Source organism: Orbicella franksi, chromosome 10 (genome assembly GCF_964199315.1).
Source record: "Orbicella franksi chromosome 10, jaOrbFran1.1, whole genome shotgun sequence".
Lineage (NCBI taxonomy): Eukaryota > Metazoa > Cnidaria > Anthozoa > Scleractinia > Merulinidae > Orbicella > Orbicella franksi.
Window position 1 is genome coordinate 13499384 of NC_138154.1, and position 13047 is coordinate 13512430.

Consider the following 13047-nt stretch of genomic DNA (forward strand, 5'->3'; position numbering starts at 1 on the left):
AGCTTGTCTGACGGCTCAATTTCTTTGCTCTCTCTCTCTCTCTCAGAGCAAGTACCAGTTTAACCCCTCTGTTGACCTAATCAGCCAAGTGCCAGGAGGGTTTGACTCAAAATAGCTTTGTAAATGTCGCGTGGAAGCTTACGTTCGATCTGGTCCCAGTTCTAATTCGTGGTGTTCTTACAACGTTACAATTTTCAGGCAAGTCGGGGTTTAACCTACACTGTAATGCTTCTCATGATAGCATGAAATAACAGGTATGTTCATGATTTTTTTTCTAAAGCTGTACTTAGAATGATCGATCTTCAGGTGATGTACCGAACTTTACCGCTTTTTTTTTTTTTTTTTTTTTTTTTTTTAAACAGGCCAGCAAATTGAAATCTAGAAAATCCACTTGTCCGTGTCTGATCTGTGGCTCCGGCTACATACATGTAAGCTTAGCACTTTATTCTTTATATGTCAGTATCTCAGATCATGCATACTGCACTCCAGTTAACTGGGATCTTTCACTGTAATTTTACTATCCAATCAAAAGTAGATTTGTGTCTGTTGAACCTTGCACGAATGAACGTTTCGCTACTTCCGGTTTTATTAGCCTTCGATATTCAATTTGTATTTCACCGCTGTCCGGTCGCCGGCAGCATATTGCAGACCTGGTTTTCGCCATTGCTTTCTTGTTTTTCTTCAATTTCCGCACACCACAGCAACAGCTGAAAAATGCTTTCATTTTTAGAGGGTGCCTCGCTGAAACAGGTTCATCCCATAATGTACTAGTCAATTGGTGGGAGGCACTGTGGCCTCCTGGTTAGTGCTCAACTCCAGATTGATCAGTCTGGGTTCCAGCCCTGGCTGAGGACACTGTGTTATGTTCTTGGGAGGACACTTTTCTCTTACTGTGCCTCTCTCCACCAAGGTACACTGTATACATAAAATGGGTTACTGGCCAATTCAATGCTGGGGGGCAATCACTGGTAAGCACCAACCTGATAGACCACTTGGCTCATATACAGACTTTACTTTACTAGTCAATTGAAAAGACGAGATGTTATCTACCCATTTAGGACTACCTTACTCTGCACCCCCTCCTCTCCTCTTCTGGCTTTCTGTCAGATTGCCTTGACAATATCGAGGTACATAGAAGGCAAGATATCAAAGCATTTGAGAGCTGGGATGGCCTTATGTTTACCTCTGTGACTCTAACCCTAGATCAACTTTGTGTGCATTGTGAACTTAATTCTCACATTGCCTCAGATTTTTTTTTCTTATGTTTTGTACTTAGTTACTTCAAGGAGAAGGTCACCCCAGAAAATGTGTGTTTTATAGGTCATTGCCAATTAAAACCTTGCACTCACTCACTGCAGTTTCAGCCTCTAAAGTGCATGTTTTCCTTATGAAATTTGTCTCCAAAGAAACTCAAAATTCAACATCATTGCTGCCATTTTGATCAGTCCTCACTCACTCTGCAGCCAGGCCACTTTCTTGTGACATCTTTCCTTCCAAGAGATTTTGTCCAAATTGGCTTCCAACAAGCGTTATAACTACCACTCAGCTGGGTTATGGCTGCTCTTGAGCCATATTATTTTTAGCCAAACATGCTCCAAACCCCGAAAAATGATAGCAGTGAAGATAGTGAAGTGGATAATTGCTAAAACAAAATACATTTTGCTGACCTTGTGAAGGATGCAAAGTCAGTTGCAGGTTTTTCTCCTTCCTGTCAATTTCGGGTCAGACGGAATGACATGGCCTGGCTATCAAGTACTGTTTCAAAATGGTGGCCTCCAAAGTCAAATTTTGAACTTCTTTCAAAATGAGTTTCTTCAGGATAGCAGGAACTTCAGAGGCTGAAACTTCAGTGAGTGGAAAAGCTGAATGTTTACTTGCTATAGGAGAAGAAAAAAAATACGAAGCTTTTTAAAGTGACTTTCTTTAAGGAAAGTTTAGATGGTCACTCAATAAGGTAGCCTGCTTGTACTTCATCGGGGCTGTGGCCCTGGCCATTAATATCTACACCTTGGATTAACTGGCCTCAGAACTGAGAGAGAGAATTTGAAGGATTATAAATGCTCCCAAATCAGCAAAGTTTGATTATAGTACTACACCCTTTCTATCCTGCCTTGGCCTTAAAGTATTTAATGAGTAAAAAAGAATCCGGTCAGAAAAGTTATTGTGGGATTCAAACATTGTTAGAGCAGTTTTTACTTGACATCAATTTTCAAATTTCCTAACTTTTCCTGACAGCTTTTCTCTGATAAGCTAGAATAAAATTTCAATGATAAATAAAAGCAAAATGTCCAATAGAGCTGTTCTGGCCTCCTTACAGCTCAGTGCTTTCCACCCTCACTTTAGAACTGAGAGTTAAAGTGACTTGAAAATTGTTTCTTCTAGCATTCAATGGTAGTGGACAAGCAGTTTTCCTTGACATTAATTTTCTAGAAATGTAAATTGTCCTTGACTCGATGAAAATAAAATGCCCTGACTTTTCTGTGACCTTGAGGAGTTTTTCCCTGCCTATTTGTTCCATGACTGGTTTTACTATTTGCTTAACAAAGATTGGTTCCTGACTTTAAGTTTCATTCAATCAGAAGTAAAACCATTAACCCAATCATAACTTGTTCGCACACATTTTCCCATGCGTTACGTCAGCTTCTGAATGTATTTACTTCGAGTTTTGATTGGTTCACTGGATTTTCTGTGTCCTTTGTGAAATTAGGCCATAGTGATGGCTTTGGTTTTGGATTTTCAAGAGAATTTTACGACACTTAAGTGAAAACCACTCTGTTTGTAATTATGATCATGCATCCACAGTCACACACACAGGAATTTTACTTGTCAGGCCTGACCATAATGCAATTCCTTTGTACACCCATTTGGCTTTATCATCTTCTCAGCATTTGTCAACTTAACATATTTAGTGGTATTTTCAGGATTCCATTGATTGCAAGATAATTTTGACTTTGCTACTGAAATATGGTAATATTGTGACCTTTCGCAACAGGGCTAGAGTTTGGTCACATTGGGTGGGTGCTGTGTCCCTGGGGTTTCCGAAAGAGCCAAAATTTTGCTGGAGACTCAGCCACTCACTAAAGAAACAGATGGGTCTGAATTCTTTTAAGTTTTGATTATCACTTAGTAGCCAGTTAACCTTGTTTATACTGTAATAACCAAATGATTAATCTTGGCCAATCAGAGCAAATGTTGACAAGAGCTGTAACCAATGGCAACTGGAAGCATTTCCACACTGGTCATTGATGACAATCCACCACCACTTGACATAACTATTCCAAAGAAGAAAGATCTTCCAAGAACATCAAAACCTTTGAGAGATGTAGAACTCCCCATAGACATTCTCTTACTTACGGTGAAGGAATGCGAGTTTTTAAGTTGCTATCATTTTTTAAAGAACTCCTTCAGAAGTAGTTCCACAAGACTCGGCTTTGTATACTTCGGGGAAATGGGTGGAGATCAATCTCCGAAACTCAGAGTCGCACTGATGACGTGCTTCGAGGGGTCATCCGTTCCGGGTGGATCTTTAGTTGTTGTAAATAATGCAGTTACCATTCTACGACCCAAGGCTGTCTTCTGTGTGGGAGCCTGCTTGGGGCTGCAGCGTGGTAAAGCCAAGTTGGGAGATGTGGTCGTGTCTTCTAAATTAACTCAATATGCTGGAAAAAATGTCACTGATGGTGAAGTTCGGCCAATGGGTGGGAAGCGAGTTCCTGTTTCCAGAGATGTTTCCAGACTTATAAGGCATGCAGGAGATGGTTGGGAGGCACCTTTGTTAAACCCCAGCATGCGAGAAGTTGAAGTGCATTGTGATGCCGAGTATTTGAGTGGTCCAGAATTTGTCCATGCAAAGTGGCGTTGTGATGAACTGGTAGCGATGCACCCTGAAGCGATGGCCATTGATATGGAGGGTGAGGGTGAGTCACTGGTGCTAACCTAATTGTCACATACTTGTTCAGCCTCACAGAATTATTTATTTCATGGCTTGATAAGAATTAGGCAGGCAGCATGCCTTTAGCAGATAAAGCTTAACCAAAATAACAGGGAGCGTTTTGACTTGAATATCCAAGTCTTGATCCTTTTTACAACATAAATAAATTGCTCATGGTACTGGAGGTAACTAGAGGATTGCACGATTTTACTACAATGATAAACTGATATTTATAAAATAACTGAGATTCTATGTGCACTCTTATTGGTCGATAGGTGTGTCTAGATAAGAGTGCGTAAACACAGTTGTGACTTTTTAAGTTTGCGCATATTTTTGAGAAATATTTTATTAAAGCATAATTTGCAATAGAATATGTTTTCTGTGTTTACATTGCCACATCTAAACAAAGTTATGCAAACCCTCGACTGCATCTCGGGTTTGCATTAAACTGTCTCAAATTCTCCAAGGCCCACCTTGTGTTTAAATGAGGCTGTTTACAGCAGATGGAAAGAGTGCCCTATTGCTTAATGCCAATGGTGTAAAAGAGTTTAAAATGTAGCTAGAACTATAAAATGCCTCCGCACACTGCAAGGGTAGACAAAAGTAAGAGGAAGGTGATTAAATCAATTGTTAAATTTGATGCTGTTTGGTTTCAGGGGTCTATGTAGCGGCATATGACATGAAGATGGAGTGGTTAGTCGTTAAGGGGATATCTGGCTATGCAGATGGTACTGAATGTGACCTTGACAAGTGGGCGCACTTTGCAAGTGTTATGGCAGCTTCTGTCGTGAACAATATCTTGCTTGATTCTGTCATTTTCCAGTCTTGGCCGAACTTTAAAGGTAACAGCACTCTTTGACAACTAATCGAACTAATCTAACAATTTATTGGGTGTTGGTAATGGTTTAAGGTCTATAGTGGGCCTTTACAACAATCGGTGTCAGAATAGAAAATGCACCCTGCAACGAAGAAAAGTCTCATCTGACTTGTCAAAGTCAGCTGTAGCTAATGTTTCTTTGCCATTGACGAAGTGCATTTATTGTTGTTCTTCATGTCTCCTGTGTCCCTATTTTTTCTGCTCCTGTTAAACTATGATGAAGACGGTTCAAATAAAAATGTTTATGCAAGCTACTGATATGGCAAGGAATTATGAGACAGCGATATCCGACCATGTCTCTTTGGCAAGCGTGATCATATTTTCTTCTGATTTCATATTTTGAAATATTACGTCACAATGCTGAAGCAGGAACTGACAAGAGGTGCATGTGAATGAAATCATACGGGATTTGAACGTGGTTGTGATAACCACATGCAAGTGATTGTGCTGGCAATTACATAACAGTCAGAAAAAAGCTTAAAAGTAATGGGGATCGAGGTCTTTTGGGATCTTCGTTGCCATTTCCAGTTCACAAACCTTCTTATAGCCTGCAAAAACAGCCATTTTACTTCGCTAAAATTTTTACTCTAACCCCGAGAGGCATTTCTTGGGGCGGGAGCGAAGAAGGACGGCATTTTTCACAGGCTAAAACCTTCTATTTTTCTCTGAAAACGCCGTGGAGGAGGTGAGCAGATGAAATAGAATCCTTGTCACTTCTGATAATATTAAAATAAATATAACAATAGTTTTACTGGCCACGACTGATCCTGTTGATACACATGTATTTATGTGCAAGTGTCCTCTTTCCAGGTGAACCTGCAGATGAGCAAATGCCGTTGACAGAACCCTGTGCAGAGTTCTCACGTTCAACAGCTATGGCCGTTACAGGTACAATATTTCATCCCTATTTTTCACATTTTTTCCCGACTATCAAACCAGTATATTTACGTGTAGTGACCTTCCTTGTCATAGAAAAAAGACGGGACTGCTCGTCGAGAATTTTGAAAGGTACCCCTAAGAGTTACCACGATCGTGTTTTGTGGCCGTGGCTTGAAATGTTTTCACCCCTTAGAAGTACCAATTCCAAACCAACACATCAACTGACACTTTCATCATTTTAATTGCAATAACGACTATTGTAAATGAGACAAAAATTAAAAATCAGCTGATTGTTCGATGTCTCCTAACATTGTTTTTGGGTCAGTACCCTAAAAGATACCACGAAAGCTCCCGTGGTGGACTAGGTGAAACACCTTAAGAGCTACCAAAACTGCTTTTTAACCCCTGAAAGATACGACGAGCACTCCCGTTCTTTTTATATGGGGTCCCTCCCCCCCTCCCTCACCCTCCCCTGGAGTAGTCATAGTAGTAGTACAGTGTAGTTTTAGTTGTTTAGTCTTTTTCTGACCACAGCTATTTTAGTTGATTACCTTTTTCTGCTCTGCTGCCTCGCTTTGAAATCAATTCTATACGTGAGACTGCTTTCTTCTTGATGATGACGAGGATCTGTTTTGCGTGGTATTATAATTTTTGACTAAGAAAATTACTTCACTGTGATCAGGTGAGAGCAGGCCAATTTATCGTTAATCGGGCAATTAAGGATTTGCACTACTCGTGATATTTGAAAGTTCTTTCAATTACACTGGCCTAAAGGCTCGCACAATTTTGAGAGAATTTTCAAATATCACTCGCTGGATAAATCTTTGATTGCATTCGCATTTACACGGTTACCTGTTCAATTACTGAGTGCGTTTTTCCTAAGAACGAATTAATAAATCCATCATTGCTAATTTAATTTCACTACCTGTTTTAATAGCAAGCAATCGATCCAAATAATCGAATTTCAATTGAACCAATGAACGCCGCGCTTCTGCAACTTCCATATGTCAACAGAACGTGAAAAATCATCTTCAATACACTCTTTTTTATAACGATATGCTGTATTTTATCAGAGTATCGAAGCTGAAATTTGGGAAATTTTAAAATCATTTTGAGAATAAGCACGAAGCTGAGATTTTGAGAAGAATGTAATTTGGTGGGTTGAAAAACTAGCCAAAAAGAAACAACAACAACAAAAAACAGCACTAGCCGTTATGTTCGATGCTACTGTACCTTATATTCGGCTTTAATGCCTGCAGGCCGGCTCTAAAATTACTTCAACACCATCCAGACACCAAATATATTTATTATATAATATAATAAATGTCATGCGCTACCCTCTTTTTTTTCCTCGTCGGACATTTTGAAAGGTACCAAGTTCCTGTTTTGTGGGCGTGACCTTAACATGCCAAACAAATATGGTACAAGCCTTTCGTTCATTGAATTGATCCAATCAAAAGTCGAGTATCGATCGGATCGAGTCTTATTTTGGGTTTTTAACTCTGCATTGTAAGAGCTGATCATTGAAACAGGTAATGAAATCAAATTTGCAATACTGAATATATAGATATTTTTTCATTTACTCCTGGAAGGTTCCCGTCGTTAATATTTCGAACGTAAGAACTATTTAGAACTTAGTAAGAAGTGCTGCGAACCAGCGCAGATCCCTAACCCGGGAACCTAAGCAGAGATCATAGTCAATTGAGGGAAATGGATATGAAACTTGGCAAAGTTCTTTGTTGTTGTTTTTGTTTGCTATTTTGGGAGTTGACCCTGCACACGACCTGGCAAAATACATGGAAGATAATGCGTGGGCGCGCATACCTTATTACATGAAATGTTCGCGACACGTTTATTTCGCGATTTTTTTGAGGTGCGCATATTTCGCGACACATTAATTCCGCGATTTGGCGGAGATTTTGTATTTTGAATCACTTTAACTTCGCGTTTTCGAGTAACACACAATTTATTTCCTTGGCAATGTTACTAAAACATGTCTTTGAATTAAACCGACTTTGTGAAAGGTTCAATAACGTCAAAAGTGACAAAAACGCAATGGCTGGACTATATCTTAACAGTAAAATAATGTGAGTCACTTAATTTTCGCGTCATGTTATATATGTTCGCGACACTTATTGCTCACGTCACTTTGATTTCGCGATTTTTTTTAAATCGCGAAATTCGCGAAATTAACCGGTCGCGAAGATATTTACATGTAATAAGGTAGATATGGAATATACCTTCGAGTGTTCAACTCGATATCTCATGAGTAAGCGCAGCGAACGAGTGAGATATGAAGTTGAGCACGAGAAGAGATATTCCATATCTACAAGGAACCATGTATTATTCTGTTTATTATATAGACATGCTGATAACGACGTTTTTGACCATTTTCCGAAGATTTCCGAAGATTCTCCAAAAATTGTCCGAAGGCCACACAAACGTTTCCGAACAATTTTCGAACATTTCCGAAGATTTCTGAAGATTTCCGTAGATAACCGAAAATTGCCGAAGACTTTCGAGAAAGATCCGAAGATGTTTCAATCATACACCAACAAATTTAAGGAGGCTCAAAGCAGTTTCCAACACTTAGATTTTGATGGGTCGTTATAACCAATCTTTATCACTTGATGCTACAATCATGGTATCAAAAAACTGCCCCAACATTGGTGAACGCTTTGTTATTATTTTCTTGACACACTAGGTTACCATAGCAACAGTAAGACCTAAAAACACTCTTAATTACGGCTTTAGGGGCTTATAATTCAAAAACCGAACGGTAAAATTTTTTATATTTTCAACTTTTGATAAGCATGATTAGACACAACGTTTGGCAAAGTTTAAGAAAATTCTGTAGGGAGGGTTCAGAGCCACCTTAAATTGTCGAAAATTTAAGGTGGCTCTGAACCCTACCTACAGAATTTTTTAAGTACTCGATATCTTCACTAGTGAGGATATATATATGTTATTGGCCGGCTGGGAGGTCTGAAAAGTGAAAAACTGTGACCGAGGTCACAGTTTTTCACTATACGGACCGACCCTAAGCCGGCCAATAACATGTTCATCTTTTTTTCCTGCGGTAAATTGGCTCACAAGTGGGTTTGTTTACGCAACTGTGTCATTGAATCGGCTTACGTGCCGTCTACGAACCAATCGTAAAAAAATCTAACGAGCGAACGAGCGAGTAACTCAGATACTAGACAAAGAAAGATGGATTAAAGAACAGATTTATTTCGAACTACTTTACGTTAGTTGCATTTAGTTCATCAGTGAAGTTCTCCAAAACTGTTTTTCCGGTGTGAAATTTCGTGCAAAGTTTGAAGTTGTACCACAAAAGCAATTTCTGGCAGTCGTTCCGAATAACTCAAAATCAGACTTTTCTGCCGTAAATTAAGTAGCAGATAGCGAGGAAATTTGTTAACTGCATACCACAGAAATTCTCTCAAATACAGCAACGATCAGAGAGGTAAACTCGACTACAATTGACTCATTTTTTACTTAAAATTGTAGAGAGAGACACAGAGGATTGCGCGCCATTACAGCGCCGAGCTACAAACTGACAAAAAAACTCTCACAACTTCAAAAAACTCAATTGAATTTACTTACAGTGACTTTCCTTGCCTATTAAAAAGGTGAATAGAGATAAACTTGCGTTGATTAATCGTCTATGGAAGTGTAAAAAGGGCGAAAAATTGACGATTACCGCTAATTCGTTCACGAAAATAGATCAACACGACGGATTCCGCCCGCTGTGGCGGTCCGGATGAGAAAATACCGCCTGCTCCTGGAACCAATCAGATTGCAGGATTTGTTGAATTCCGCCCGCTCACGAGCTGAGAGAAAGATAAATGGAAAATACGCCACCCGAGTCCCGGATGTAGTTTCGTATGAATTTTACGAGTGGTGTATTTTCTAGTAAAACACTCTGTCTGTATAATAAAAAAGGCTGTTACGTGTGCTCATACAACTAACCAATAGATGTATTGCGATTATTTAATCATGCATAGTCATTGAGCATAACACAAAAGATGTGCAGGGTCAAGGACCTTCCAACATAAATCTTAGTCTGTTTGTTTGCTTCTTTGATGTTTACCGGCCTTCCTAACCATTTCCCTCTGTTAACTATGCAGAGCTGAGTTTGTGAACTCTGAACTGATCATTTCGACTTCCACTGTATCAGTTGAGGTTGACTTTCGCAAATTTGACTTAATATCTGTTACTTTCTGTTATATTACAGTCAAAGAAGGAACACCCAGTAATGAAGAATTAGAGACACTTTCACAGAAGATTGCAGAAGGCTGGAAACCGCTTGGACGTCGGTTGGAAATGGATGAATCAAAGTTAACAGCTTTTGACAAAGAAAACGAGGAATATTCAGAAAAGCCATATAAAATGTTACTATTTTGGAAGCAAAGGGAAGGTTCAGCTGCAACCTACCAGGTCTTGCATGACGCACTTTGTCATCCGCTAGTAAATCGCAGAGATTTGGCCGAGGAAATTTGCGGATACAAGTGATTACGAATGCCGTTTACACTTCTCAAACTTATTAATAATTCATCAAGTTTAAACAAAGGAAATCATGACCGTGACGGTGTTTGGACATCTGATCTTAATTAGCATAGATTTTAACGATCTTATTTCTCCGTTTTCTCCTTAGTTTTAGTCTCGATTGAGGAGACATATCAAACATTCAAGACAGTGTTTGACCACACTTCCAAACACCTCGAAATTCGTCAAAAATACTCCGCTGCGCGTCGTATTTTCAACTCTCCTCTCGGTGTTTGGAAATGTGGTCAAACACGGTCTTTCGTGTTTGATATATTACTTGACAATCTTGCATGCCGATGCTTGTCTGACTCGTCATTGTGTTGCGACCCAAGTTGTTCGAGTAACTGCGTGGTGTAACACACCCTGAGAGGAACGTGTGTCAGAAGGTGTTCATTGAAGCCATGCAATCCTATCAAAGTCTACAGCACTAACGAAATCTATAATCCTTATATTAACCAACAGTTAGCAAAACTGTGGCGCTTTCCATTCAACCCAAAATTTTGGAACCAACCATTTTTATTTTTATTTCTTACTTTTTTTTTACCAGATTTAGAAAAAGAAAGTAAAACAGCATAAAAATGAAGTTAATTAGGCAAAGAAAACTACTCAGAATAGTAAGACAACTAAATAAGCTGAGTAGATAAAAAAAAATGATATGGTTTGCTTTGTTTGCCAAATGGGTAATCAGTGAGGAAAAAAAAAATAAAACACATACAAAAAATAAAAAAACAAGATACAAACAAATAGTTAAGTGAATGATAGGAAAATGAAGAGTAGTTTAACCGCACTTACCAGTTAATGATAAGACCAAATGGAACTTTCGAAAAGGTGCCAACGAGTGCAGAAATTTCCCGGAAAAGTTTCCCGAAAATACGAAAGTTTTTAAATTTTCATTTGCGAATTCTTCATCCAGAAATTAAGAGAGGAAAATAAAATGGAGCAAAAATTGCCGGAAAGAAATCTGTTCCATTTGCCTCTAAATGTCTGGAATACAAACCGAAGGTTTTGGTCGAGTATGGAAATCGTCTTTGTCTCGCAATGAAGTGACGAAACTAGTGTAACACATCTATAGTTCACTTCTTCTATTTTGCAAATCATATGCTAATTCAAAAATAGACATAACGGTTGTATAACGTTCTTTTAGACTTAGGTTAACACAAATGAATGGTTGGGAGAACCAAATTACGTAAACAAGACAGCTTTTACATTGGTTTACATTGGTAAGATTGTTTACGAGTATTTCCACCACATCTATCAGTGCGAAACTAGAAGTAGTTGTTTTATATTATTAATTATTCCATTTTTTTATGACAGTTTGTATAGTTGTAATAAATGGCTTCGACTTTCCGCCATATCTATATAAAAGTATAGAAGTGGAAGTTTTGATGTCTATTTCTTATGACAGTTTGCACAGTTTTAGTCAATAACGTTTATTAGAGAAATTACCTAGGTAAATTATAAGTTATCATCGTAATCCCCATCGTCGAAAATGCGGCAATCATATTGGTGCCCCAAAACAATGAAACGGCCGCCATGTTGGTGTCCCAAACTAATCCGATGTTAGTTGAACTCTCTTTCTTATGTAAACACTTTCGTTCAATAAATTTGCATTGCTACTAGCCACATGAGTGAAAACACTATTGACTTGGTTACCAGAGAGGACAATGCTGGCTCTTGGTCACACAGCCGGGACCTATAGTACCCAGGTTTCCTCATACGCCACTCCTTTTCATTTCAATGACTATTGCTTCTCGAAGAGGCTGGTATTTTTGCGTCGTGATTTTATTTCCATACAAGAAACTTCAGTGCGAAGACACATTTTTTCGACAGGCCGTAAGATTCATGCTCGCCCAAGTATAAATAAATCAACCGAATGACATGATCCTCGTGTACCGTATTAGCAGTCCGCCGTTCTTTCCACCATTGCAATTCCATTGCAGCCTCCATTATTACCTGAGCCCGCAAGTAGGCTTGGGGATGCGCAGAAAGATGCGCAGTATGTTTTTCCGCTCTGATTGAAGAGAGCTGATATTTCTGGAGATTAGAAATTTAGCATGAACCACGAAAATGAAATCTTTTAGTTTTTTGCTTGATTTTTTCACAGATTTATTCATTCAGTGGAACACACCTCATAGTAATTTTCATCACATGGTTAAACCCTCGAACGTAAGCAAGTAAACTCACAACCCCTCCGTAGTAGAGAGAGAGGGGGGGGGGATAAATGCTAACCCTTGGCATCCCTTAGGGGATGTTTTTTTGTTAATCATGACCCTAAATGAAAACACATTACGTGAACAACGCATGAAAAAATCGAACCGGGGTATCGGTTTTGAAACTGCTTCCTTTGCATACCTTATCTAAACAAGCCAGTTAACTTATTCCTCACTCCCAGGTCAGTTAAGTCTACGAGCTTACCGGCATTCGTAAGTTTGTAACGGTAGTTTGAATCTACTGCATTGCTCATGTCAAGAAATTGCTGTAAACGTAAAAGGCGTTTGCGCGATCTGGAAAAGAATTGATGGAGGACAACAAATATAGTAATACTTTACCAGCAATACTTTTTTTTCCATTAACCCTTTAATTACCAACTACGCATATATGCGTAATTAATGGTCCTGCTCTTTGTACCACTTGTGACGTCATCAATTTAAATGTCATCAGATATTCTTGACAAGCAGATAGTAGCGCTAGGCTAGCGCTTTCCGCACAATGGTCAGGTTTAGATATCGACGACATTCCGACGTCGCAAATCGAAAAACAACGTTATCAGTTTTGGTGCAAAAACGGTGGTAATTGGTCCACAACGCCTATG

General features: G+C 39.0%; 1 protein-coding gene across 2 annotated transcripts; it reads left to right on the forward strand.

The window, feature by feature from the left end:
• The first annotated feature begins 172 nt into the window (after positions 1 to 172).
• Positions 173 to 12432, forward strand: LOC145500519 (uncharacterized). Of its 2 annotated transcripts, XM_081480048.1 has the most exons (6): positions 173 to 254; positions 363 to 428; positions 3185 to 3917; positions 4588 to 4773; positions 5619 to 5696; positions 9925 to 12432. In XM_081480048.1, exons 3-6 carry the CDS (start codon positions 3212 to 3214, stop codon positions 10200 to 10202), a joined length of 1248 nt encoding a protein of 415 aa, XP_081336174.1. In that variant the 5' UTR covers positions 173 to 254; positions 363 to 428; positions 3185 to 3211; the 3' UTR covers positions 10203 to 12432. The 2 variants fall into 2 exon arrangements, with proteins under 2 accessions (XP_081336174.1, XP_081336175.1); XM_081480049.1 differs by lacking the exons at positions 173 to 254; positions 363 to 428 and having other exon boundaries at positions 2850 to 3917.
• The last annotated feature ends 615 nt before the right edge of the window (positions 12433 to 13047 follow it).

What these genes read in the sequence shown, in the direction of transcription:
- LOC145500519 (XM_081480048.1), top strand. Translation starts at nt 3,212, where the DNA reads ATGGCAACTGGAAGCATTTCCACACTGGTCATTGATGACAATCCACCA. An exon ending in CATTGATATGGAGGGTGAGG is followed by an intron (nt 3,918 to 4,587) that starts GTGAGTCACTGG and finishes GTTTGGTTTCAG; the next exon opens with GGGTCTATGTAGCGGCATAT. An exon ending in AACAGCTATGGCCGTTACAG is followed by an intron (nt 5,697 to 9,924) that starts GTACAATATTTC and finishes GTTATATTACAG; the next exon opens with TCAAAGAAGGAACACCCAGT.